Source organism: Bubalus kerabau, chromosome 8 (assembly GCF_029407905.1).
Source record: "Bubalus kerabau isolate K-KA32 ecotype Philippines breed swamp buffalo chromosome 8, PCC_UOA_SB_1v2, whole genome shotgun sequence".
Taxonomy (NCBI): Eukaryota; Metazoa; Chordata; class Mammalia; order Artiodactyla; family Bovidae; genus Bubalus; species Bubalus kerabau.
Window position 1 is genome coordinate 46,842,741 of NC_073631.1, and position 26,957 is coordinate 46,869,697.

General features: G+C 40.7%; 1 protein-coding gene across 1 annotated transcript in view; it reads left to right on the forward strand.

The window, feature by feature from the left end:
- Positions 1-26,957, forward strand: part of GSAP (gamma-secretase activating protein) — a 98,174-nt gene that overhangs the window by 60,791 nt on the left and 10,426 nt on the right. Inside the window, exons 19-26 of the mRNA XM_055590160.1 lie at positions 3,375-3,428; positions 12,395-12,523; positions 13,590-13,648; positions 14,332-14,363; positions 16,100-16,161; positions 20,200-20,295; positions 23,086-23,156; positions 23,629-23,723. Coding sequence (XP_055446135.1) covers positions 3,375-3,428; positions 12,395-12,523; positions 13,590-13,648; positions 14,332-14,363; positions 16,100-16,161; positions 20,200-20,295; positions 23,086-23,156; positions 23,629-23,723 — 598 coding nt within the window. The remainder of the gene's footprint in view (positions 1-3,374; positions 3,429-12,394; positions 12,524-13,589; positions 13,649-14,331; positions 14,364-16,099; positions 16,162-20,199; positions 20,296-23,085; positions 23,157-23,628; positions 23,724-26,957) is intronic.

Consider the following 26,957-nt stretch of genomic DNA (forward strand, 5'->3'; position numbering starts at 1 on the left):
ATCATCTTCAAATTGTTTTAGTTTTTAAAGATTTTTTTAGCAGTGGAAGTAGATGGAAATAATCTTAGGATTTTATAAATGAGCAGCGGCTGGACCACTGCTGTTACTCAGAGCCATTCTATTTACTTAGTAGATTAGCACCTTCATAAGCTTTTCCCCCAGCCTTAGGAAGAAAAGCTGTGATAACTCTAGAGTGTCAAGATCAGTTAAAGTCAGTAATCTTAAGCAAATTCACCCCATTCATCGTTTTCTTCCTGTTGGTCCAGACTCCCTTTCTTTTAGTTGGGAAGAAGTGTTACAGGAGAAAACATTGTTCATTTTCTCTTGAATGTGGTTCAATAAACTGAACTTTGTTGGATCAGAAGTGAAAACCATGTACAGGCTGCCCCTGAAAAAGGTTCTGCCTCTCCTCCTTACATGTTTAGATGTTAGAACTACTGTGTGCTTACTCTTGAGGCAGAGGTTTGTATCAACAAGGCATTTAGAAAAATAAATTTATTTCAGGAGACACCGGAAAATAAGTACTAGGATAAACTGTAACACTTCCCATTTTGTTTTAAAACTATCTAAATTTAATCCTTTAAAAAGGCCTATCAGATGTGTTTGATTTTTAATTTTTTTGGTGGTGGCCCTGTCCTGCAGCATGTAGGATCCTTGTTCCCCTCACCAGGGATTGAAGCTGTGCCCTATGCAGTGGAAGCATAGAGTCTTAACCACTAGGGAAGACTTAATCATTAGTCTTCCAGCCAGGGAAGTCCCATGTTTGATTAATTTCTAAATTTTTGACATTCACAATGGAAGTGTTTTCCCAAAGGCCCTTTCTTCTTGTCTCTCACTTAGAGTTGTTAAACTTTCATGCCTCGCTGTGAAGTTATAAGGGAAGATCTGAGCTTGTTTCTTCTCCAGGTCCTCACTGTTTGAAGAACAAGGGTTCTTCAAACGTGCAGACTGTGTGGTAAGGTGGCAGGAAGTTTGCAGGTTAACCCCCACCTCCACCCTGGCCAGAAGCAGGAAATGTACATTTCAGCTTCCTCCCCTCACCACCAATGCTGGCTGTCACTCTCCTGTGTTCAGTGTCTGGGAGACTAAACAGGCCCTCTAGTTCCCAGGGTTGAGAATATGTTAGTTGGTTGTTGTGTGACTGTCACCCTGACAGACAGTTCTTCACATTTGTGTTTCTCCTTTTTTGTGGGACAGAGGAACTTTGTGGACATACTGACATCAGGAAGTCCTATGAGAAATACAATATGAAAATATGAAAAAACCCAGTTAAACCACTGCACAGAGCTTATTTTAGGGTTTACCACGTTGCTTTAAAGTTCTTGCGGTTAGAGTATGTTACCTTAAAGGTCTCTCCTAGTTCTGAAATTCTATGATCCTATGATTTGATTTTAGTATTGATATAAATCATTTACTTTTCTCTAATCTGCCTATGCTTTTAATGCTATACCCTTAATAAATACTTGCCACAATAGAAAATTTTAATTCATACTTCTATTACTACATACGTCTTTTTTTTTTTTTTCAAGAAGCACATTATTTTATTTACAGTCCCATTGTTTTATATGTACATTTATGGGCTGTCCAAAAACACTTCTTTTTTTAAGCAATCCTGGAAATTTTAAATACTCTAAGCAGCTCCTGAAGATCAAGTTGTCAAATTCCTCACCAAGGACAGCCTTAGGTCATCTTCACGTTTCCAGATAGTTAACTATTCAGTTGGCAGCAGTCTATGCTTCCAGTGTCCATCTTTCACCTGCAAGGATGGTGATACTCATTTCCGCCTAATTTTGCACCATGACATAGTTATCAAGATCTACACCTGAAATGGCACTCCCTCGTTGACCTGATTTCACACCACGGCATGGCCGGCATTACGTGCTATTGCACGGTGAAGCCTTTCCCTTTCACACGCACAAAATCCCCTCATTAGAAATTCCCTGACACACAGACGATGAACTCAAAAGCCCCCACCCCCATCGCCCCATCTCCTGGCATGGAAAAGCAGACTCAGGGCCGCTTGGAGCCTCCAGAGGTCTCAACAACGTGGCGGAGGCCAAAGCAGGCCGCTGCCCTCCACGCGTTCAGGTGCCGGGAGCATCTTGCCCCGCCCCGTTGCGGCAGCAGCCTTCCAAGACTCAGGGAGGCCGCATGGTCCTGCCCAGCGCCCGGGCCCTCAGAGGGCTGGCTGCGGGACGACCCGAGCCATGCGAACCTCTAGCAAAGGAACATCCCCACCGAAAGCCGAGGCCAGAAAGCTACTACATACTTCTATTACTATATGGAAATAGATTATTTCTGTAAATAGCTGGATTGGATTTTTTAAGATACTAGAAAATATTGTGCTCTTACTCATAGATAATCCTGAATTATGCTTTGCAGACAATGAGGCCTGTTGTGCCTATTTTAAGATGCTATTTATAACCTAAAACTGTAGTGAAATTTCTGTTCCTGAGTAGTGATAAGTGAAGCACATATAGATTCTTAAAACAGGCTGTCTCCTGTCAAGTGAAGATCTCAGTTGCTTGAATGTTCTGGAAGTTTATTTCTCCATCCCTGTGATGCTATTTTTCTCAGGAATATTGTATGCTAATGAAACTCAGGACATTTGAGTTCTAAACAAATACCAGATTTTATTTCTATTTTCCCATATATCATCTACTTTTTTTTTTAGGAAATGAAAGAGGAATTGACTAGTTGAGAGATTAATAACAACAAGGAACCACTCTTTTCAAAACAAGTTGCAATTTTGGCAGTTTATCCTTTTGTTTAAATTTCTGTTGTAACGCTCATGAGTTAGAAGAATGTTATTATTTGGATTTCCTGATATGAATTGCCTCTTGCACATTTGCCATGGTGATTGTGCTGTATAAACTCTTTATGGAGATCTCTTATTTCTGAAATTATGTTGGAGGATGAAGCGCAGAACAGTTTTCCACTGAAGTCAAAAAAGAATCCCATTAGTGAGATGGGGATCAACTATAATTAAACGAAGGGGAAGAGGGAGAAAGGAGTAAAAAAAAAAAAGTGTCCACCTTATCATCATACTTGATGGTGCAAATGTAATTTGCCTCCTTTGTTCTTAAATGGAAATATATAAATAATACATTATTCTGTTTCTTCATAGTAGTCTTATTCTTTCCTTTAGTGATACTGTCAACTATCATAATTGTAACTTTACAGAATAATTCCTTCCTGAGGTAAGAGATAGGTTGTGTTCACTAGTATTTATAAACCCCAAGGTTTATTTAAAGTAGAGGTTAGCAAACTGGGAGCTGCCCTCAGCTTCTGTGTGCACAGAAAACACTTCCTGCAGGCTCGGGCTGGTGGTAGTTGATAGTTCACCAGTTGTGTGTGTGTTTCCCCCTCCACAGGAAATTCCTGGAATAACCCTTGTTACAGAAGAGATTCCGTTGCCTCTTATGAAGGTAAGTGCTTACAGAGAGACAAAAGCCCAGGCCTGCATGGCTTCCTTGCTGGCCTCCACAGTCACCTGCCCCAAACGTCATGGCAGTTCCAGAGGGATTGTAAACTATCGGGGAGGGTGGGGGGAGGGGTAAGGCTGGTTGTCTAGGCAGTCCTTCGTATGTGGTAGTCTCTAAGGATGGTATCAGGGCAATTCTTAGTGCTCTTTAAAGAGGGAGGTTTTCTGAAGACAGAGAATATGAAGCATGTAGAAGTCATACTTTCCACTGTACTTGAAGCCGGTCCACGCTGGAGGAAGTCCTGTAAATTTTCTCTAGAGGACCCGAGAGCTGTGGTTTTTTTTTTTACTTCATTTACTTTGTCACCCCCTCAACACACACACACACACACCCCGACACACACACACCACAGAATCTTAAAACCATTAAGTAACCTGGGCTGGGATTATCTAGTTTCCTTCTGGTTCTGAGAACGGGCTTTCTGCTTCTTAAGAGTGGCCTGTTCGGGCTGTCTCTGTGGTCTCAGAGCACCTTCTTCCTGCCCGCCAAGTGACAGCGTTAGTGTCCTCTACAGTCTGGTGGTTTCACAGGAGTTTCTAAGACAATGGGGAGGGTGGGGTAAGGTGGGTGAGTAGAAAAGAATGTGTATGTAGTTAAAAACTGGGGAGTATTTTAGCACAGTTTCCTTGAAGCTCCTTTGTTGTTTTTGGCACTGCCTCCTGTTAATTATAGCTTGCTGTGTGCTGGGAAATCTCAGCTTTTGGCAGCAGGCAGCCCAGTGTGCCTCTTGGTATTTACATTTGATTCTTTTCAATCCATGAAGAGCAGGCCAGGCCCAGGAAGCTGGGGGGAAGCTGTGGGTGTTTGAGGTCATGCTGATGCCCTGGGGGTGAGAGAGGGCCAACTGGGGCAAGTTTAGTGGTTCTTGGTTTTGGCCTTCAAGCATCCTTTAAGTGGGGATGGATAAGAGAGGTTTCTAGGCAGCAATGTGGGACAACTTTGAAGATCTACAAAAGCAGGAAAATGATGCAAAAGAAAGGTTTGATTAATAGCATAAAAGATTCTTATTAAGAACCTCCATCTTCTCATTTTATTGTTTTTGCTTTTACCACAAGTTCAACAAATCCAGAATGTGTTTAATGGACACACAATAAACCAGTGAAGGAATTTTTAGGAGAGAGCAATGTCACCCACAGTTCTTTAATTTCTAACATAACTGTCTATTTGCCCCATTTCCTCTTGGTCTTTGTCATAGGTGAGCATATTTTGCCTAGTAGTACTGGCCATCTAGTGATATTTAATAAAGATTATGAATTACAGTATATTATGCACATCTTCATGTTGGTACATAAACTTCATAATTTTCATAATTATGATTTCTAATGACTCCATAGGTTTCCACTGTGTTGCTGTGTCTTAGTTTACTTAATCATTCTTCCATTTTGAGACATTTAGTTTGTCTCTAGCCCCCACTGAAAAAATTATTTTTGCTATTAAACATAATTTGGCAATGAATACTTTTATGTAGGTTTTTTTTGGGGGGTGTGTGTGTGTGTGTGTGCGTGTGTTATTTATTTATTCCTCTAAGGTTAAATGCCCAGGAGTATTACTGAGTGAAAGGCCATGATAATTTTTAGAGCCTTTGATTTTTATTGCCAAACTCATATTCAAAAAATGTTGTGATAATTTACAGTATTATAAGGGATTTATGAGTTTATCAGTTTTACTATAACCTTACCAACATTGTGTATTTTCATTTAAAAAATTAAGTATAAAACACTGATGGGAAGGCTCTCAAGATTTTACCCATTGATTTATTCTAAGAATACAGTTTGTCTTTGCTTGGGAACAAGCTAGCTTATTTTTGCACTCTCTAACTTTGTGTGTGTGTGTGTGCACGTGTATAAAATTTTTTTGTGTGTAGTTTATTTATTTCCTTCTGTTATTCACTTTGCCTTTTCCTCCCTTTTTTCTACTCTCCCCTAATTATCTTTAGCATTTGGCTCTGCAGAGAGTTATTTCCCATTAACTGTTCCCAAACATGCTTGGGAGTTCTTCCGAGATGCTACATGTTTTCATATACGAGTCAGAAGTATTACATAGGACAAGTATGAGCTGTAGATCTCTTCACTGTCCTTTCCATGCAAACATGATCCATCAGGGAAGCCATAGGAATGCCGAGGGATTTTCCCTTGGACTCAGGAGAAGATGGCACTGGGTTTGGTTTGGCCAGCTCCTGCCCCTCTCCCCCACCCCCATAACTTATCAAATCTTTCAGTTCACAAGACTCTTGGCCCTCACAACTCTCATTTGTTTCTCCATCTCTGCTTGCATAATACCTCTCACTATAAGCAGCTGCCTTTGACCTACTTCTACCGCAGGTCCCAGCCCAATTATATTGCAATGGATCTTGTAGTAGCATATCCCCACTACTTTTCTTCCCTCCCTGGCCCGTTATGTGACTGTTATTGCAGCTTCCCTGATGGGAGTTGGCTCTGAGCACCCTTAACCTGAATCACAAGTTACCTTTCGGAGGTGTGCTTGCTGCTGGATTTTCCATGAGGCCCAAGGGACCCCTGTCTGCTCTGAGCACACTTGCTTCCATTCTGCTTGTAAGATGACTGCCCTGATAAGGAGTCTGGAGAAGGAAGGACAAAACGAAACTAGACGAGCACTTTCCGTCTGGTCTTCGTGCAAGTAATTTTAGTGTGAAGTGGGGTACTTTATAAATGTTTAATATATGGCCATCGAATTTAATTGGTTTATACCAGTTTATCATCTGAAAGACAAAAGGTTTCCTTTATAGAATGGTTTCCAAAAGAATTTTTTAAAATGAAACAAAAAGTATATTAAAACAAGATCTGCACCTTAAAATCTTAAAAGGAATGTCATCGAGAATGGCCTTCCTAAGAATGATTTAATCCCTTCCACAGGAAGTCATGTAAGAATTAAAAAAAAAAAGTAGAAACAATAGCTTACTTGAATATCAAGAATGGAGAAATGGAGTATTTTTATTAAAGTATTTTTAAGCCAGACATCTTTAGTTTCATTTTATACAGTAAGGAAGGCTTTAATTTAACCATTTGTGTTGTGACTGTTAACTATCTGACCCAGAGACTGGGAAGGAGAAGGACTTCAAGCCCTTTCCCAGTTATGGCCACTCCAAGTGAGGGGGCTGCTACAATGTCCATCAGGGGTCTGGATGCCCCTGAGCAATTGGAGAAAGAGTGGTTTTCACTTGATTATGCTTCTTCTCTTAAACACTTAAAAAGTGTTTAAAAAATACTGTTTTAATTGGGCAGAGCATGAACATAATTAAGCTTTTAGTGAGGCACAAAAGTCACCTTTTTCCTTGACCCTTCCAGTGCAGATGGCCACCATCAACTTGAAGAAAAGGCTTCTTAGCAATTCAAAGTGTTGAATCGTAACAACTTACAGTTTTTAAAAATGAGAATTGTTGCTTTGACAACAGTGTAGCATTACCAGAAATGTCAATTGGTTATGTGTGAGATATTGACTTTCCAAAGTTTAGTTTGTACATATGCGATCTTGTGATATAATTAGAAATATATATTTCATCTTCTTCCATGATTCCTGGCACAGAGCTCTTAAAATCTTTGTGATTTCCTAAGTGATAAGAACTATAGGGAGATCTTTTGTTAAAATGTTTAGTGCTCCAGTTCCTGAAATAGCTCCAGAGCACAAAGGTGAAAAGAAGGTCTTATTATTCCTAACAAGCCCCTTTCAGCCACACCTGAGTTTGTCAATGAAGTTACTTTTGGAAAGCACCTAAGGGCAGAGCTGGTTGCCAGTAGAACCGACCATGTGATTAGAGGGTTGATCCTTTCAGCCCTCTACCAACACCACCTTCCAAGGGTAGAGTGGCTAGAGATAGAGTTCAGCACTGATGGCCAATGGTTTAATCAATTGTGCCTGTGTGATGGAGCCTTCATAAAGAACCCTGGTTGAAAGGTTTCAGAGATTTAATGGGTTGGATGAATGTATGGAGGTGCAGGGGTGGGGGTGGTGCACCCGAAGAGGACATGAAGCTCAGAGCCCATTCCTGCCCTACGCATCTCTTCAGTCTGGCTATTACTGAGTTGTATCCATTTATAATCAACTGGCATATAGGCAGTAAACTGTATTCCTGAGTTCAGAACCACTGTAACATATTACAGAACCCATGAAGGGGGCGCTGGGAACGTCGGATTGATAGACAGTTGGTCAGAATCACAGGTAGCAACCTGGACTTGAGATTAGCATTTGAAAAGGGGGCAGCCTTGTGGGACTGGGTCCTCAACCTGTGGGGTCTGAGACTGTCTCCAGATAATTGTAGGACACCTTGCTGGCACTGGAGAATTGATGAATGTGGAGGAAAAAACCCACACATTTGGTGACCAGAAGTGAAGAATTTTGTGAATAGACTGTTGGAGAGAAAAAACACAAGTTATTCCTATATAGTGTATTTTTAGAGGCAGAGAATTATGGCAAGTTCAATTAAGATTGTAGAAACATAATTTTATAATGGTCCAAAGAAACACTACTTGTTAGAGACAGCACACCAGGCTGGAAAATTTATTCCTGTCATTATCTGTAGAGATGGGAGTACCTTCAGTTTACTTCCCAGATATTGAAATTGAGGAACAGACCTGATCAAGGATTCCTATTTTTCTTCCTCTTCTGCCAGTCATTCGACTGTGCTGCTTTTGTTCATAGTTTGGTTGAGAAGATAATGTTTAATTCTTAAGGTTGAGAGTAGAAAACTATCTTAGCATGGGCTTTCTTAAGATACATGTTGATCGTGAGATGTAATAGTTTAGAGCCATATTTAGGAAATTACATTAAAAATTACATCCCATTAAAAATGTGTACTACCCAGCTGGGAAGAGAAGAGATATTTTTACTAAATGTTGGGAAGAAGGAGAAAGTCCACTTGTACATTGGAGAATTTGCACATACAACATGTGGTCTTCCTAGGAGGAAGCCTCAGGAGTTAAAGTCACTGTCCTCTGTATGGATGGCCCTGCTTAGAGCATCTTGGCCTAGTATGGTACCTTGCTAGCTTTATGGACACATAGATGTTTCTAGTTTATTCTGTTTGTACTGGAAGTAGTGGGCCACTGTGTTTCTCTGGGCTGCAAGTAAAAGTTGATACTGAGATAGTATCCACTGAAGAGACAAGTTTGATGCTTTACCTCTACTAGTTGAGCCCTGGCATGAAGGATGAAGTTAGCTTCCTCTTCTGTAAAAGAAGATGCTGGTTAATCAGCAGATGTAGGATCAAAGCCAGAGGGCCTTTAAGAAACGAGAAGCAGATATTTTTTTCCTGGCAATAATTTGCAGATGAGCCAATAAGTACCACAGTGTTGTTTTTTTTTTTTTTTTTTTTTCCTTTCTTGGTACTTCTTTTTTAAAGAGAAAAAAATCAAATTTATTTCCCACATAAATGGGAAACAGTCTCTTAATATAACCCTTTAGTCCTTTTTTTCAATTAATATTAGTTGTGGTGGGCTACATTTGGTAATTATTTCATGTCATCCTAAAAGTCAAATTAAGAATATTTCTCAAGAAGAGACTTGAAATAATTCTCCTTCCTTTAAAATCAAAATGTAAAACTTTCCCTTGTATAGGGAAATGCTCCTGGGTCATTCCTTAAGGATCTAACGGCTTCTAACACCAGAGTCTCCCAGAAGTAGCTAAACTCATGGGTATGATAAAGCATTTTTGTGTATTGAAAGCATTATAAGCTCTTTTCAAGAAGCTGGCAATGTGCTTCTTAGATTGTTGTGGCTTTTCCTTTCCTGTTGTCCCTGATGAATATGGAGCTTAGCACTCAGCTAGTGCCCTAAACGCTGGCTGACAGAGAGGAGTGTCCTTCTGTGCTCCCAGGCTGGCTGGTAGGGTGTGATTGTGTAGCTCCCACGCCCTCTTCCCCCCATACTGTGTAACAACAGCTAGCATTTTACCATGGTGCTTCTTTTACTCTCTGGGTCAAGGAATGTGCTGGTGTTACTTTGGCATTTGAAGATTCTTTGAAGGTTAGATTGAACCTCCTCTCTAACCCTATCTCCTGTTATGTCACAACATAATTGCAAGTCTTCAGGCAGGTGGTTCTTCATCAGCCTTTAAGCCGGAGATGTAGATGAAAACCTTCGAGAGTGGGTAAGAGACTGACATGACCTGGATGTGCTCAAGCATGTTCTCAGCCCAGGCTGAATAGTAGACATGCCTGGGAAATGTCTAAAACTCACAAGGCCCAGGTCACAGCCCACACCAGTAGGAGTCTAGGGAATGGGACCCAGGTGGTTACTGAGTCATACCCTAGGGGCAGATATCTTCACTGCAGAGATTGAAGTGCCGTGGGGTTTTCTCTACTTTTTCTAAAGCTCTGTCTATGGTCTGAATCTTGACTCATTTCCTAGGAGCTGCACCTGGAACATCCTCTCTTCCCCCTTCACTTATGTATCCATTTTCATCTTCTGGGTCTTATCTATTTCCAAGACTTCCAAATGGGCTTCCCTAGTAGCTCAGCTGGTAAAGAATTCACCTGCAGTTCAGGAGACCCCAGTTCGATTCCTGGGTCGGGAAAATCCCCTGGAGAAGGGATAGGTTACCCACTCCAGTATTCTTGGGCTTCCCTGGTGGCTCAGACGGTAAAGAATCCGCCTACAATGTGGGAGACCTGGGTTTGATACTGGGTTGGGAAGATCCCCTGGAGGAGGGAATAGCAACCCACTCCAGTATTCTTGCCTGGAGAATCCCCATGGACAGAGGAGCCTGGCAGGCTACAGTCCATGGGATCGCAAAGAGTTGGATATGACTGAGTGACTAAGCACAGACTTCCAAATAGCCCTCCCAATTTATAATGATCTTCGTGAATTTTCATAGCTTAAAAAATTGCATTCTTATCTAGTAGATACCAAGTAGTGACATGCCATTAACTGTTTGCACTCTCTCAATATCTATATATAACATCCAGCCCAGTGACCTCCTTCAATGACCTACACATATCAAATAGACCTACAAATATTAAAATATTTCTGGGGCTTTTGGCTACCCTTATTTAAATGTAAGTTATTGTTTTAAAACTTAATGTTTCCTTCTACCTCAGTAGTTTTAAACTATTTTAAGCTATGGATTCCTTTGAAACGGATATAAACTGTAGACCTTCCTCCCAGAAAAGTGCTCATAAGAACACATACTCTGTTTTACATACAATCATTAGACTCTGGAGCGCCTCTGAAGCATGTCCTTGGACTTGTTTTATCTGCTTATTCTCAACTAAGACAAGGCTATGAGGAAAGGGACTTTTTTAATGGGGCGAGGGTGAGAGGAAGGTAGTTTGGGGGAGATCTTTTCTTGGGAGCCACAGTGTGAGTATGAAAATAGGGTCTTCTGACAGAAGGATGCCTTGGCCTGAGGGGAAGAGGGACTCGCACAGGTAGGACATCATCATTCCTTTCCCTGCTGTCTCATCCTGGGCAAGGTTGAGTGCACCGAGCCGTGGGACTCCAATGCAAAGCAGGCAGAACTAAATGCATAACTGACCACTAGATGTCACCACAACACCAGCTAATTTGCTGGCTTTGGACTGCTGCTGCTGCTGCTAAGTCGGTCAGTCGTGTCCGACTCAGTGCGACCCCATAGACGGCAGCCCACCAGGCTCTGGCGTCCCTGGGATTCTCTAGTTGCCAAAACTGAGATGTAGAATAGCTTCAGCAAGAAAAGCTGCAGCGACTTCCTGTCAGGGTCCTAATTCTGTCAATTGTCTACGGGGTTTGCTTTCATTATTGTTCTTTCAATATAAGGGAGACGAAAAGGTGGACAAAGATGTATTCACTGTCAATGTATGGACAAGGAAAGAAAAGATGAGACAGGTCAGGTGGAGAGTGGGACCTGACTCCAGGTTTCCGATTTCCTCTGGAAATAACAATTTCTTGGACATAGCTCTTCCTGTCTCTGTGAAAATGGGTGTTGGCTGGACAGGCCTTTCAAGCTTCTAAAATAGCAAGTTCGTTTTGTTATGTAACTCACTTTCCTGATACCGGTATCCATTTTAAGCCACTTGTGACTGTGCTTTCAATAAGAATTTGGGTGATGTGCTATTACTTAACAAAGGGCGTTTTCCTTGATGGGGCATTTTTTTTAAGTTCTCTTTTTTTTTTCCCCTTGTAATACAGCCAAGTCTGTTCCCTCTGTAGGCATTAAGCTCACTTTGTTTCCTGGCCACACATTGCACCCTTGATCCCAGTCAAATCTTTTATAAATGCATGTAGTTCATGAATCTGTCTTCATTAATTTGCCAAAACAATTTTTGTCAGGCTATCCTTTAACATTAAAAATGTATTACTGTAGCATTTTATTTTAAAATGAACATAATGAATATTTTTTGCTTCGGGCTAGTACAATGATATCAATATGTCAAAAACCTAGAGGGCGGTGGTTGCCAGCTAATTCCATTTTGAAATAGTTGACAACTGAGCGTGAAAGGAGTTCGCTTCACCTTTCTGATTCTTGAGTTTTGAAAAAGACCCTTTGGAAGTAAATAAACTTAACTGGAAAGTAAACCTATGCTTCCATGTGCTCCAAATCTTGTGACCATTCTGTCAATGAACATGACATTTTTGATATAACCTGAGTCAAAATGGGTCTCTGGGGAGGAAATGACTTGATGTGTTCAAAGCAGGCTTCCCTGCTTAGCCTTCACCCAGGGGGAGTCACACTGGCTTAGGGAACTGAGCAGCTCTCTCTCTGTGTAAAAGGGGCTCGAAAAGAAAGGGAGGGAGGCAAGCCTCTTTGAGTCTGTTTTAGAATTCCTGTTGGGACAAGACTGCCATCCCTTGTGGGAAGTATTTGCTCAGAAATGCTGCCTCCTGAGAGCTTTATAGCAAGGCCTGCAGGGGCCGTGCTGTGTAGTTCAGGCCACAGGACCTGCTTCTCGAGCCCACTGATGTTTTTGTCTCTTACAGGTGCATAGCTTTAAGGGCTACTGGGAAAAACTGAACTCCAACCTGGAATATGTTAAGTACTCCAAGCCACACTTACACTATAACAACAGCGTGGTCAGGAGAGAGTGGCACAACCTGATCTCAGAAGAGGTATGTGTGGGTTCCTGAAAGGAGAGCAAGAAGCCCAGCAGAGTAGGTTAGGTGAGGCCCTTAGGTCATAAAGCTGGCTTAGGTCCAGCACTTGCCACTGTTGCCAGGCACTGTTCATTAGTGCTGCTGATCCCCAGTAGGCAGACCAAGGTGCTTCTGTGATCTCTTTCTCTTCAAGAGGAAATTAAAGTGCAAAGAGGTTAAGGGACACACACAACACATTCATAGTAGAAGTGGTGGGATTCACATTCGAGTCTCAGATGTGTTCTTGCATTACTTACATAGTTAAAAAATGATTTTAAAAAGTCTATAAGTTCCCAAATTTATGGTTGCTAGGAGTTAAGGAGGGCTCCCCTGATGGCTTAGTGGTAAAGAATCCACCTGCCAGTGCAGGAGACGTGGGTTTGATCCCTTGATGGGAAAGATCCCCTGGAGGAGGAAATGGCAACCCACTCCAGTATTCTTGCCTGGGAAATCCCATAGACAGAGGAGCCTGGCTGGCTACAGTCCATAGAGTGACAAAGAGTCAGACACAACTGATCAACTGAGCACAGACAGACAGGTTAGGAATGGTTGAAAGCAAAAGAGTGAATATGACCGCTATAAAGGGGTAACACAAGGGAGATCTTGGGGGTGATGGAGCAGTTCTGTCTCCGGATTATGGTTGTACATTGTCATATGTGAATCTATACATGTGATAAAATGACAGAACTGTGTGCTCACTGATTTGGGTATTGTACTATTGTTGTTTATATAAGATATGAACACTGGGAGAGACTGGGTGAAGAATGTGTGAGCTCTCTCTGCAGCATTGTTGGATATAGTTATAGTGTTATTGTATTGATATATAAAATATAGTTGGACTTGCAGGTCCCTGAAAACTTGTAATAGTTTCAGAATAAAAGTTTTTTAAGCCAATTTTTTAAGAATCTAGGTGTTATGATTACCTTGAAAGAAAGTCTCCTTTTTTCTGAACTCTTAACTATATTGTATTATGACCTTAATGTGAAAAATGTCACCCACAAAACCTTCACCTTCCATACCTCTGATGTATTTTCACTCCTAGAAAACAGGAAAAAGAAGGTCTACGATGTATGTGAGAAATATTCTTGATAATGCAATAAAGTAAGTAAAATGAAGGATTATTATAGCTATAAATGGCTATCTTCTGTAATTACTTTGCTGGCTGCCTTTCAGGGAAGTAGCTTATTACTTTTGTTGTATTCTCAATGAGATGATGCTGTCAGCACCACCCAGCCCTGTTTTGGAGATTGGAACTAGAGTTTCTTATAGGAAAAGTTTATATGTTAAACCTTTTAGATTTGCATCCTGGGCATGGATGACTCAGAAGGAATAAGTGGTAATGAAAGCTCTTATTAATAGAGCACTTTAGAGGGGTACAAGTAGTGGGTTGATTTTAAATAAGAGTTAGTCGGCTGGTGAACCTGCTCTTATTTTGAAAACATGTTTTCTGAGTAGATGAGTCATCTCGGAGTGCTACAAGCATAGGCCCCATTCCAACCCCTGTTCTATTTTCTGTTCCTATTATTTCCAATAACTGAGAGCTGCAATTGTTCTAAATTACCGTCATTGTTTGCACTAAAGAGTTTTGAGATTTTATAATTGCTTAATGTGGCTTTTGCCAAGTTGATTAAAGTTTTTGAGGTTTTCAGCAGCCTGAGAACAGTCTCTGCAGTGGTTTTATGGGTTTTTAAACGACAATATCTTTGTATGGTATTGTGGGTTTTTTTTTAATTTTTTTTATTAATGTTTCCTGTGTGAATAACGTTGGCTAATTTTTCTTATAGGGTGATTTCTAACCTAGAAGCAAAGAATTTGGGTAAGAAAAGACCTGTAATAAAGCCTTCTGGATTTCAGTCAGTTGTTTGTTTGTAACACCATTCTTCCACTGTGGGTTGGCAGGGAAATCACTTCCACTAGATCAGTGAAGGCAACACCCTTTACTATCTTCCTGTCAGAGCAACTCCCAGTTTCTTCCATGTCTCTCTTGGCACCAGGTCCTTTGGGAACAGCTGCTGAATGTGCTTTTGCTGTAGGACTCCCTGACTGTAGGTTTTCCTCCTATTTCCCTGTAGAACTGATCTAATTAACATGCTTGCTGGCTGTACTCGCTGGGTGTACTTCCCTTGGCCTAGAGCTATTCTCTCTCCAGCTATCTATCTGTGGGACTCTTTCACACCTCTTAAAGGTCAGCCTCACTTTTTTTTTTTTAAGCTGTTATTTTTATGTTGTTTTATGGGTTTTGATGTTTAGTTATATGCTGGGTGACCCTAATGGAAATTATCTTATACAGTGCTTTGCTGCACATCCTGCAGCTGTGCACACAGCCCACGTGAGCAGTGAAGTCACTGAGCAGCCCTGGGGGAACAGGTCGTCCCGGCCTGAAGCCAGGGCTCTGCCACCAACCCCAGGCAGGAGCAGTCAGCCAGGGGTGTGAGCATGCTTGCAGGCTCCCCTTCTTGCATCACTCGGGGATTTGTAGTATGGGAAGTGTGACTGGTCTGGCTGAGGTTTCTGTATCCTCTGCTCCCACGTCTGGTTAGAGCTCCTTCCGCTCCTGAACTTCAGGGCTGTTTGCATCTGTTACTAGTCATTCTCTCTTGATGCACTTTAGGGAACTCGCTGCTTCCTCTCACATTCTTTGTTTGTGCTAGTTTCCTAGGAAGAAAGTCACTGTCAGAAGCGAACATTCTTTGTGAAATACGGAACAACCATGAAAACTGCTGGGCTCTAGTTTTGAAGTTTTCATCATGAAGGTTGTGTAGGATCCAGTTAGGATTTATCCCAAGGGGTCAAGAAGCATCTGTGCCCTCCTGAAAGGAGTCCTCAGCTCCCTGACCAGGGCAGTTCTACTTTTTGACCAGCACTGTGACTTAGGTTCTGGCAGAGGAAGATGGGGCATGAAGGTGCTCTAGGAGATCTTCCTAGAGACAGCGTTTGCTTGCCCCTCCAGTCCTGCTGTCACAGTGCAAATCATGGTGGAGAAAGTGCCATTTGGTTTAACCTTACACGCCACTTTTCCATCTCAGTCTAACTACATTTTCAGTCCTATAACTTGTGCCAGTTATTATTTGCCGCAGTAATTGACTGCGGTGACTGGTCCCCTCACCTCAGTAATTCTATAAACTACAAGTTGGAATCAGAAAGAAGGGAGTCACGTGATCCTTCCACTCAGTCCCCGTTCCTGGGTCTGCCACTCCTTAGGTTTAAGAGAGGACCTGAGTTGTTTAGTTTCCTGTGAAGCAGAGGATCTCAGTGACAAGTCTCCACATTGAAGAGAAATTGAAGCCAGAGGGTATTGGTGTTGGCAATGTGTTCCTTGTGTTCTCTCTTTCAGTCTGCGCCTCTCTCTGCTTCACAGTGCTCCCTGCGTATCACCTGAGTGATAAGTTGCAGCGTGTAGGGCAAGGTCACACTGAAAGAGAAGTTTTCATCCCGTCAGGAAAGTGTTATATTTTCCCAATGACTCAGAGAAGGGAAGCCCAGACTGAGGCCTCTTCCTTCTGGTCATTTCCTAAAAACACCCTGCTTGACTATTGCTCTGTTTAATTTCAGAGCCAAGATTAACACCCCTCTTCCAGGAGGAAGACACCCACCAGCAGCTGCTTATCGGGCTGGTAAGTGGGACGTTTGGTGCTGACAAACAGTGAGCTCCAAGGAAAGGGGAGAGGGCTAGACTGTATTTCTCATTCTGACCTTGTTTTTCATCCATTCTGTCCACACATGGTTGTTGCCATCCACCCACTGTAGGCCCTGTGTGTTCACTAGTAAGGAACACATACATAATTTCTGCCCTCTTGGTATTTGTAGTCTTGTGAGAGAAACACAAATTAATCAGTCACCCCAATAAATGTATAATTATAATGCATCATAAAGAAATATATAGCACTGAGAGTATTTAAAATAGGAAAGACCAACATCTCTGTGGCCTTTGTATTTGAGTTTAAAATACAAAGGAATAAAGTATTCTTTCTCAAGAGGTCTTACCGGTAGGAAGACCAAAGATGTAAATCAAAATAAATTAATTGAAGAGCAGAATTGGCAAATAAATCCAAAATCTTACAAACAACAACAACAAACAACTAGTTAAACATCTAAATCTGAAAAACATCTTTAACTGAAAAACTAGTTTTAAAAAAATTTAATAAAATATTTTTAATGCTCTGCAGGCTTAGGAATGGGATAATCTATTACCTTAGATAAGGCTAGTTTAAAAATATGAGAAAAATATGTGTAAATACATAGCCATACACTTAAAAATTCTAGTTAAACAATGTTTCCCTGGCAAATAGAAATTACAAACTTGAGCCAAGGAGAAATAGAAAACCTGAAAGTATAATAACCATAAAATAATTTGGAAAAAATGTCAAAGATTATCTCTAAAAAAGGCCCCAAGTTATCTAATAAGTTAGTTCTTTCAAACTTTTAAAGACCAGATTATTCTCATATTATGTAAAGTATTTTTGAAGAAAGATGGGAAGCTTTTTACTCACTTTAAAAAGCATGATCTTTAAACCAGAATCTAACAATGACCACTTTTACTTATGAATATAGATCCCACAGGCTTAATTAAAATACTTTCCAATACTTTGTTTGAAAATACAACTTGGCCACATGGGCTTATTTCCAGGAAGGCTTAATATTAGAAAATATATTAATGTAGTTCATCATATCACTGAGTCCAAGAGGCAAAAATGATTCTATGAGTGCTAAAAGTTGATGAAAGTATAATTCCACTCTTGGAATTTTAAACAAAGTTTAGTCTTATCCTAGTAGCCAACATCCTTCTTAATCTCACTTTGGAGGCATTCCTATGAAAATCAGAAAGAAGCTAAGTATACTTTCTATTTTCAATAAAATTTTACATTATTCTAAAAATTCTAGCCAATGAAAGAAGAAACAAGAGTAAAAGAAGATGGTATAATTGTCTAATGAAACAACAAAATAATCAACTGGGAAAATGGAAAGTAATAAAATTTAAAAAATAAAGAATAAAAATAATAATGTGAGTTAGTAAGCTGACAATGCTATATTTATTTTCATTTTATTATAATTAACCAGTTAGAACAGATAATGAAAAACAGTATATAATTTCCAAATCTTTAGCATCTAGCTTTAATGAAATTACAAACAAAAAGCCAATGAAATTTCTCTGACAATTGACTGAGTGACTCACTTAACAAAATAAGGAAGAGCGGGACCGACATTACGAGATATCTAAATGTGCTTTTGATCTGCAATAATTGGAAAAATATGGCACTAACACAAAGATAGGAAATTCTGATTTAATTTTGAATATTTGGTGAATGATAAATGAAATATTTAAAAATCAATGTGAAAAGAAATAATTTTTAGTCAGTTGATCAATCTGAAAAGTCAATTAAATTCGATTTTTCCCACCCCAAATACCACTTTATACCATAGAAATATCAGATTAAGGAATCTAATATAAAAATTAGTGTAATGTATATATTATTTAAATAAAATTAATATATAAATATAAAAATTAAACTGTGAAATAATTTGAATAAAATAAGTAGACAAATAATACTGAGAAAGCTTTTCAAGTGTATTATTGAATATAAACATATTGGAGAAGACTGATTGAAATCTTGAAACAGAACAACAAAAAGGCAAGCAATAATATTTAGAAAAAAATATTTGCCACATAATGTGATAAAAGGATAACATTTGGCATATAAATAAAGCTTATAAATCAGTAAGAGAACAACATACCAGAAGGGAAATGGACAAAAACTGTTACCAATGAATTTTCAAAAGTTAGTTTAGGCTGAAAATAACTCAAGTTGAGGCAGAGAAAGAAAAACAATACTTAACATTGCTATAACCAAATGACAAACAGAATAAGTATTTTTTTTTCTGTTTTTGCCTATCAAATTGACAAAAATTAAAAATTATATTAGGAAGGGTCAGAGTATGGGGGATTTGACAGTCTTATGCAATGGAATTTGAAATTAGTATTAATATAACCTCAGTAGAAGGCATTTCAGCAGTGTCTCTGTAAATCTAAGTACAGGACCCAAGAAATTCCATTTCTAGGAATTTAGCCTGACAAAATAATCAAGGATATGACAAACAACTTTTGTATACAAAGTTTTTGGTGGTATTATTAATAGTAATAAATATTCCATATGTATGAGAAGGGAATAAACAGTTCAATTATAGTATTTTTTCATAAAATTGGTTACTGTACAACTATTACAACTAGTGTGATAAAGAATATTTAATGACAAACTATTAAATAAAAAAGCAGATTGTAAAATATTAGAATATTAAATAAAATATTAGAATATTAAAATACACCCTGGAAAAAAGGAAAGTAAAAAACTGAAATGTTAATGTAATTGGTAGGATTATGAGCAATGTAAGTTTTCATCTATATGATTATTATGGAAAAATTAAAATGGAAAGAATATGCATCATATTTCATGCAGAAAAAAATAAGGTTTTTTTTAAAAAGCTTAATCATTTAATACACGTAGGAGACTGAAATAATATACCACTCTGTCTTGGCCCAGGATGCCATGGGCTTAGTTTTGCCCAGGGTGTCTGTTGTAAATCTGCTTAGATATTAATAGAAGATACATGCATACATGTGTGTGTGTTGTTAGTTGTACAATTCCTATGGTGTTTATTGGTACAAAGATTTCTCTAGCCAAGAGGGTCTGTTGCTGAGCAAGGCATTTAGACAAAAGAGACAAGAAAAGGAAGAAGGGAAGAGAAAAGCAAAAAGCTGGGAATGCTACACTAATTGGGGAGCCCCAGGGATGGTCCTGGAGAAGGCAATGGCACACCACTCCAGTACTCTTGCCTGGAAAATCCCATGGACGGAGGAGCCTGGTAGGCTGCAGTCCATGGGGTCGCTAAGAGTCGGGCACGACTGAGCGACTTCACTTTCACTTTTCACTTTCATGCATTGGAGAAGGAAATGGCAACCCACTCCAGTGTTCTTGCCTGGAGAATCCCAGGGACGGGGGAGCCTGGTGGGCTGCCATCTCTTGGGTCGCACAGAGTCGGACATGACTGAAGCGACTTAGCAGCAGGGATGGTCCTAACAGTGCGGCTATAGAAACAAGCCCATTTGGAGGCACTAGAATAAATTTTTCCATACCTTTGCATGTCAGGGAACTGTGTGGAATTGTTGAAGCCATTGCGCAGAGGGAGGTACTGAGGGCATTTCCTTCTTATTCCAGCCTCTGTCCTTCCAAACATCCAAACCTTGTTCCTTCCCATTAGCATAGACTTTCCATGTTTAGAGTTGCTCCTGTTAGTTCTCCAGAGCCAGGAGCAGTAGACTTCAATCCTTTGGTAGATCCCAAAGCTTTTGACTGCTGAGCCTAGTGATTTCCACTGGCTAACTTCCACTGGCTGCTTTGGAGAATTCCTAACAGTCAGGCAGCCTGACTCTCAGCTGCTCACTGGGCTTTGGGTGTATCATAAGTCATTCCTCTTGAGGAAAATGGTAGTGCCACCTAATTTATGCCCATCAAAGGGACATCATGGGTTATACATTTCTGCTAGTGGGATCTTCAGGTCCAATATTTTTCATATTGATAGGGAATGTTAATAAATGAATTCAAGCCAGTTGCAGGTGTGAGTGGGTAGGTTGTGACTTATCTACATTCTTTTTTCAGATGGTGTCTGAACTAAGAGAGCATCTTTTGAGACATCTACAGGGTGTAGAAAAGAAAAAAATTGAACAGATGGTTCTGGACTATGTTTCAAAACTGGTTGGTTTTGCTTTATCTTCTCTACCCGTGCACCCCTCCCCCAACCCATCTCCTTGGTCCCCTGGTGTATAGTTTCCATGATGTGGTTCAGTTTGTTTTTCATATTAGGATTTTGGATCTCTCCTGTCCTCAAACCTGTATATATGATGCTGTAGATTGAAGAAAGGGGAAAAAGAACCAAAAAACAAGGAGAACAGGCCTTGGAAGTGGTTTATTTTTCCCTTCCAGTAGTGGTTATATATGCTTATGGAACAGTGCATATACATGTTTACATATGCATGGAACAGTGATGAATTCAGCATGGGTGCCAAATGTTCATGTCATCTTGGCATTTTCCAGCTCCTTATTAAACTGTAGGTAGTAATTTCTATACATGGAGGTTTATACAAATGTGAGAGAACTTGAATTTCAATTCTTAATTAACTCCAACAGCCTAATTAGGTGAGATTCCAGCTCAGTTATATAACTACTACCACATTAGAATCTGCAGGTGAGATTGGCAGCTCACTCACTGGGTAGCCACCCATTGAAATTGTGTGATCGAACTTAATAAGACTGGTCCTTGTGTAAACAGAAGTGATGAGGCTGGATTGAAATTTGAGCCTGTCTTGGTATCTTTCAAAATGCCTATGGAACTGAGGCCTGACCCTACTTAGAATCTAGAAATAATATGATAGATAAAAATTTTTTAAGTATTTAAATATAAAGAAAGAGAAAAAAAAAACTCCAATACTCCATTTCTCTAGTTTGGATAGGACTAGTGTGTAAATATGAACAAATATTTTTGCATTGAACTCCAGAAGATTCAATGTATTGGATATGGCCCTGATTTAATTTCATGTTCAATTTTTATAGTTTTCCCCTTTTATTGCAGTCACTGGTATCTGTTTTTAAATGATATATTTGAATTTCTACAGCAAAGTTTGACTTTTATAGTTTTTAATATATTAAGAGAGGTTGGTAGTTGCATATACTAATGTGTACAAGCAGGGCATTGGAACTTTCTTAAATAATAATTCTTTGTGGTAGAAAAGGAGCTCACTTTACAAATGTGTTACTGATCTTTCTTATGTTGATACTGACTTGATTTCACTGTCCTTTAAAAAAAATTTTTTTTTGTTTATTTATTTTTGGTTGTGCTGGGTCTTCATTGCTGTGTAAGTTTTTCTCTAATTGCAGCAAGTCGGGGCTACCCTCTATTGCAGTGTATAAGCTTCTCATTGCGGTAGCTTCTTGTTGCAAAACGCAGGCTCAAGGGTGCATGGGCTTAAGTAGTAACAGTGTATAGGTTCAACAGTTTCTATCCCCAAGCTCTAGAGCACAGGCTCAATAGTTGTGGCACATGGGTTTAGTTGCTGTGCAGCATGTGGGATCTGCCTGGACCAGCGATCAAACCTGTATCTTCTGCACTGGCAGCAGATTCTTTACCATTGAGCCACCAGGGAAGCCCTCTTCTTTGTCCTTTCATGCTGCTGCTACTGCTGCTAAGTCACTTCGGTCATGTTCGACTCTGTGTGACGCCATAGACGGCAGCCCACCAGGCTCGGCCGTCCCTGGGATTCTCCAGGCAAGAACCCTAGAGTGGGTTGCCATTTCCTTCTCCAGTGCATGAAAGTGAAAAGGGAAGTTGCTCAGTCGTGTCCAACTCTTCGTGACCCCATGGACTGCAGCCCACCAGGCTCCTCCGTCCATGGGATTTTCCAGGCAAGAGTACTGGAGTGGGGTGCCATTGCCTTCTCCGTGACCTTTCATAATGCACAGTTATTTATCATATCATGTATCATTTTTCTTTCTGTTGACTTTAAACATCCTCTTCCAGAGTGTTAGGGTTTTTCTTCAAGCATCAATCTTCCCTTTAGTTAATCATATTAAAAAAAAAAATCCATGTGACACTAGTTTGTGCTAACAGCTCCTAGAACCAATAGGACCAGAAATGGTAGCAATGTAGTCTCAGAAAACTGAGACTTGGTGCCCCCTGCCTTTCCAACCCAGCTGTCACTGACTGATGCCAAAGTTGCTTGCCCTGCCCAGATGCAAACATCTGCGTCTCCCAGGCCCCTCCTAGGAGGGTGACTGGACAGCCTAAACATAAATCCTGGGAAGTTGCTGCAGAACCTGATTATATTGCTTGTGTGTTATCTTACATGATTTCAGCCAGGGAGAAACTGAGAATCTGTATCACTGAGAATAAATAGTGTCTGTCTGTGCTCATATGGAAACTCTTCCTAATTTTGCTCCCTGTCCTTTGCCTACATGTGCAGTGCATGGATTTGTGGTCCTGATGACAATTCCTTGAACACTGTCCCATTGCTGACAAGCTAGTAAAATATAGAACTTGACTTGAAACTAGTTTTACTTCACAATCCATGCTCGGGACCTCCATTCTGTTCAAAATCGCCTTTCCTCTGTCAGCTGTCTACCGTGTCACCCTTGCCACATAACAGGCCTAAGGCAAAACGCTGTTGCACTTGACCTTCACTGGTGGACAAAGGCCTGTGATTGAGGGCCTGTGTTGTGAGTGGTGGGGCCAGTTAGCGGTGGGGAAGCCCCGCTGGGGCACTACCCATAATGACAGTGGATGCTCTGTTAGATGTGGCTGCACATTTCAGTCTTTCCATTTTGAATTCCAGTGCTTCAGAATTGACCTCTGAAAGGCTGGTTCTATGTCCAGGCACAGCCTGAATGCCAGCTGCCCTGAATGTGCCTGTTAGAGCTATGGAAGCAGAGCAGTAGGGGCTCCTGAGGGGAAAGGGTGTGAACGGAGGTTAACAGACTCTCTTTACCCTCTAGCTGGATCTCATTTGCCAAATACTGGAAGCCAGTTGGAGGAAACATAATCTTCATCCCTGGGCTCTCCACTTGTACGCAAGTATTTCTTGCTCTGTTTTATTCTGATGTGCAAAATGCTAAACAACTCTGCTGCCAGTATTAGCAAAGCCTTGATTAAACTTAGTAGATGAAAGTAACTTTCACAAGTTCTTACACCATCCGTCCTAGTTCTGAACTCAACATTTAAAAGTTATGCCCCTGCTTCTTCACCGTCCTCTTTCTTTGGTATATGCTTGGTGAGAAGGGAGGGGCACATAAGCTCAGTACTGCCAAAAAGGGGAATTTGAGTTAACGCAATTTGTCATTTATGTGCCTACTGTCGTTAGATTCTAGGCATTACAACGATGGTCATCATCATATCTGTGAAGCTTTCCATAGGGTATTGCCTTTCACGGATAGCATGAATTTCATCTGGACGTGGCACTCAGAGCCACTGCTTATGTGCAAATGGGGTTTGGAAATGAGCTGCTTGGCTGAATTGCTGCTTTGTTCTTTGACCTGCAGCAATAGACAGGCGAGTGCTGCTGAATTTGCTGTCTTTCACATCATGACCAGGATTTTGGAAGCTACTAACACTTTGTTTTTACCCCTGCCTCCTGGTAAGTCTTGGCTTTTTGTTGTTGTTGTTGTAATAAATTTGTTCTTTCTTCTGGACTTTGGCACATTATAAGTTTAAGAATGAGACCTCCTGAGTCTGAGAAATTTTTGGTCTCATGTCACTGTAAGAGATGGGTCTGAGGTTGGTCTCTGCTGATCACACCTCCTCTGATTTTTTTTTTAATATTTATTTATTTGGCTGTACCAAGTCTTAGTTATAACACATGCGATCTTTAGTTGGCTGTACCAAGTCTAAGTTATAACACATGCGATCTTTAGTTGCGGCATTTGGGATCTAGTTCCCTGACCGGGGATAGAACTCAGGCCCCCTGTATTGGGAGCACACAGAGTCCTGGCCACTGGACCACCAGGGAAGTCTGCCTTGTGTATTTTAAAGAGCAGATTGAAGGCCAAGAAAATAGCCAAGTCTAACTTCTATGGAAACTTGCTGGCACGTGCTTTCTCAGTAGATGTGGGGAGCTTGGAGTCAGCTACTGTTCCTTTCTGGAAAGATGAAGTGCTGGGCAGGGGAAACAGGAGCAGTCTTTTAGGAGGGTACAGACTGCAGTGATGTAATCCATCTCCTCTTTCCTGGGGGAGGATTTACGGCCTCCTGCTCCCTCTTCTTAAGTGTCGGTAACTATTACCTGGATTCAAGGCCCTATGGATGAGGGAGCTGTGGTTAACCAGAAACTCTCTTCTGATTATTAAACTGTACTGTAGCTTGTCACCAACTTTAGGGGGCCAAATCTGGTCCCCTTGCAACTGTCTAGGATATTTTGAACCAGTGGAAAACTTTCATTGATATCTCTAGGCCTAGTTTATCTGATCAAGAAAGTTAACACTCAGAAGGAAGTGAACCTGGCTGTGTTTCAAAAATTGAGTTGATTTTTATGTGTTCCTTGGAAACTGAAAACTTCCCTTGGGATTTTGAAACAGGACCAAATCAGGTCTCAAAACACTCTTGTCTGCAATCATTCATTTAATTGGCCATTTTTAAATTCAGTCAACAAACATTTGTTGAGCAATTACGTGCCAGGTACTGGGCTGGTAGTTAGTTAGAGCAGTTCCAAAAATTAACAAAAGTCTACTAGGGAAAATATGCATATAAATCAATATTCATTTTAAGAAACAAATAAGCTCCTGTTTACTCTAAACTGGTTAACTTATGCTGAATATGTTTAAGTCCTGATGAATTTTAAGCTTATCGTAGCTGCTGCTGCTGCTGCTCTGTCGCTTCAGTCGTGTCCGACTCTGTGCGACCCCATACATGGCAGCCCACAGGCTCCCTGGTCCCTGGGATTCTCCAGGCAAGAACACTGGAGTGGGTTGCCATTTCCTTCTCCAATGCATGAAAGTGAAAAGTGAAAGTGAAGTCGCTCAGTCGTGTCCGACTCTTTGCGACCCCATGGACTGCAGCACGCCAGGCCTCCCTGTCTATCACCAACTCCTGGAGTTCACTCAAACTCACATCCATCGAGTCGGTGATGCCATCCAGCCATCTCATCCTCTGTCGTCCCCTTCTCCTCCTGCCCCCAATCCCTCCCAGCATCAGACTCTTTTACACTGAGTCAACTCTTTGCATGAGGTGGCCAAAGTACTGAAATTTCAGCTATTTAGCATCATTCCTTCCAAAGAAATCCCAGGGCTGATCTCCTTCAGAATGGACTGGTTGGATCTCCTTGCAGTCCAAGGGACTCTCAAGAGTCTTCTCCAACACCACAGTTCAAAAGCATCAATTCTTCGGCGCTCAGCTTTCTTCACAGTCCAACTCTCACATCCATACATGACCACTGGAAAAACCATAGCCTTGACTAGACGGACCTTTGTTGGCAAAGTAATGTCTCTGCTTTTGAATATGCTATCTAGGTTGGTCATAACTTTCCTTCCAAGGAATAAACGTCTTTTAGTTTTGTGGCTGCAGTCACCATCTGCAGTGATTTTGGAGCCCCCCAAAATAAAGTCTGACACTGTTTCGACTGTTTCCCCATCTATTTCCCATGAAGTGATGGGACCGGATGCCATGATCTTAGTTTTCTGAATGTTGAGCTTTAAGCCAACTTTTTCACTCTCCTCCTTCACTTTCATCAAGAGGCTTTTGAGTTCCTCTTCACTTTCTGCCATAAGGGTGGTGTCATCTGCATATCTGAGGTTATTGATATTTCTCCCGGCAATCTTGATTCCAGCTTGTGCTTCTTCCAGCCCAGCATTTCTCATGATGCACTTGCATATAAGTTAAATAAGCAGGGTGACAATATACAGCCTTGACGTACTCCTTTTTCTATTTGGAACCAGTCTGTTGTTCCATGTCCAGTTCTAATTGTTGCCTCCTGACCTGCATATAGGTTTCCCAAGAGGCAGGTCAGGTGGTCTGGTATTCCCATATCTTAAAGAATTTTCCACAGTTTATTGTGGTCCACACAGTCAAAGGCTTTGGCATAGTCAATAAAGCAGAAATAGATGTTTTTCTGGAACTCTCTTGCTTTTTCAATGATCCAGCGGATGTTGGCAATATGGTCCCTGGTTCCTCTGCCTTTTCTAAAATCAGCTTGAACATCTGGAAGTTCACAGTTCACATATTGCTGAAGCATGGCTTGGAGAATTTTGAAAATTACTTTACTAACGTGTGAGATGAGTGCAGTTGTGCGGTAGTTTGCGCATTCTTTGGCATTGCCTTTCTTTGGGATTGGAATGAACACTGACCTTTTCCAGACCTGTGGCTACTGCTGAGTTTTCCAAATTTGCTGGCATATTGAGTGCAGCACTTTCACAGCATCATCTTTCAAGATTTGAAATAGCTCAACTGGAATTCCATCACCTCCACTAGCTTTGTTTGTAGTGATGCTTCCTAAGGCCCACTTGACTTCACATTCCAGGATGTCTGGCTCTAGGTGAGTGATCACACCATCGTCATTATCTTGGTTGTGAAGATCTTTTTTGTACAGTTCTTCTGTGTATTCTTGCCACCTCTTCTTAATATCTTCTGCTTTGGTTAGGTCCATACCATTTCTGTCCTTTATTGTGCCCATCTTTGCATGAAATGTTCCCTTGGTATCTCTAATTTTCTTGAAGAGATCTCTAGTCTTTCCCATTCTGTTATTTTCCGCTATTTCTTTGCATTGATCGCTGAGGAAGGCTTTCTTTATCTCTTCTTGCTATTCTTTGGAACTCTGCATTCAAATGCTTATATCTTTCCTTTTCTCTTTTGCTTTTCCCTTCTCTTCTTTTCACAGCTA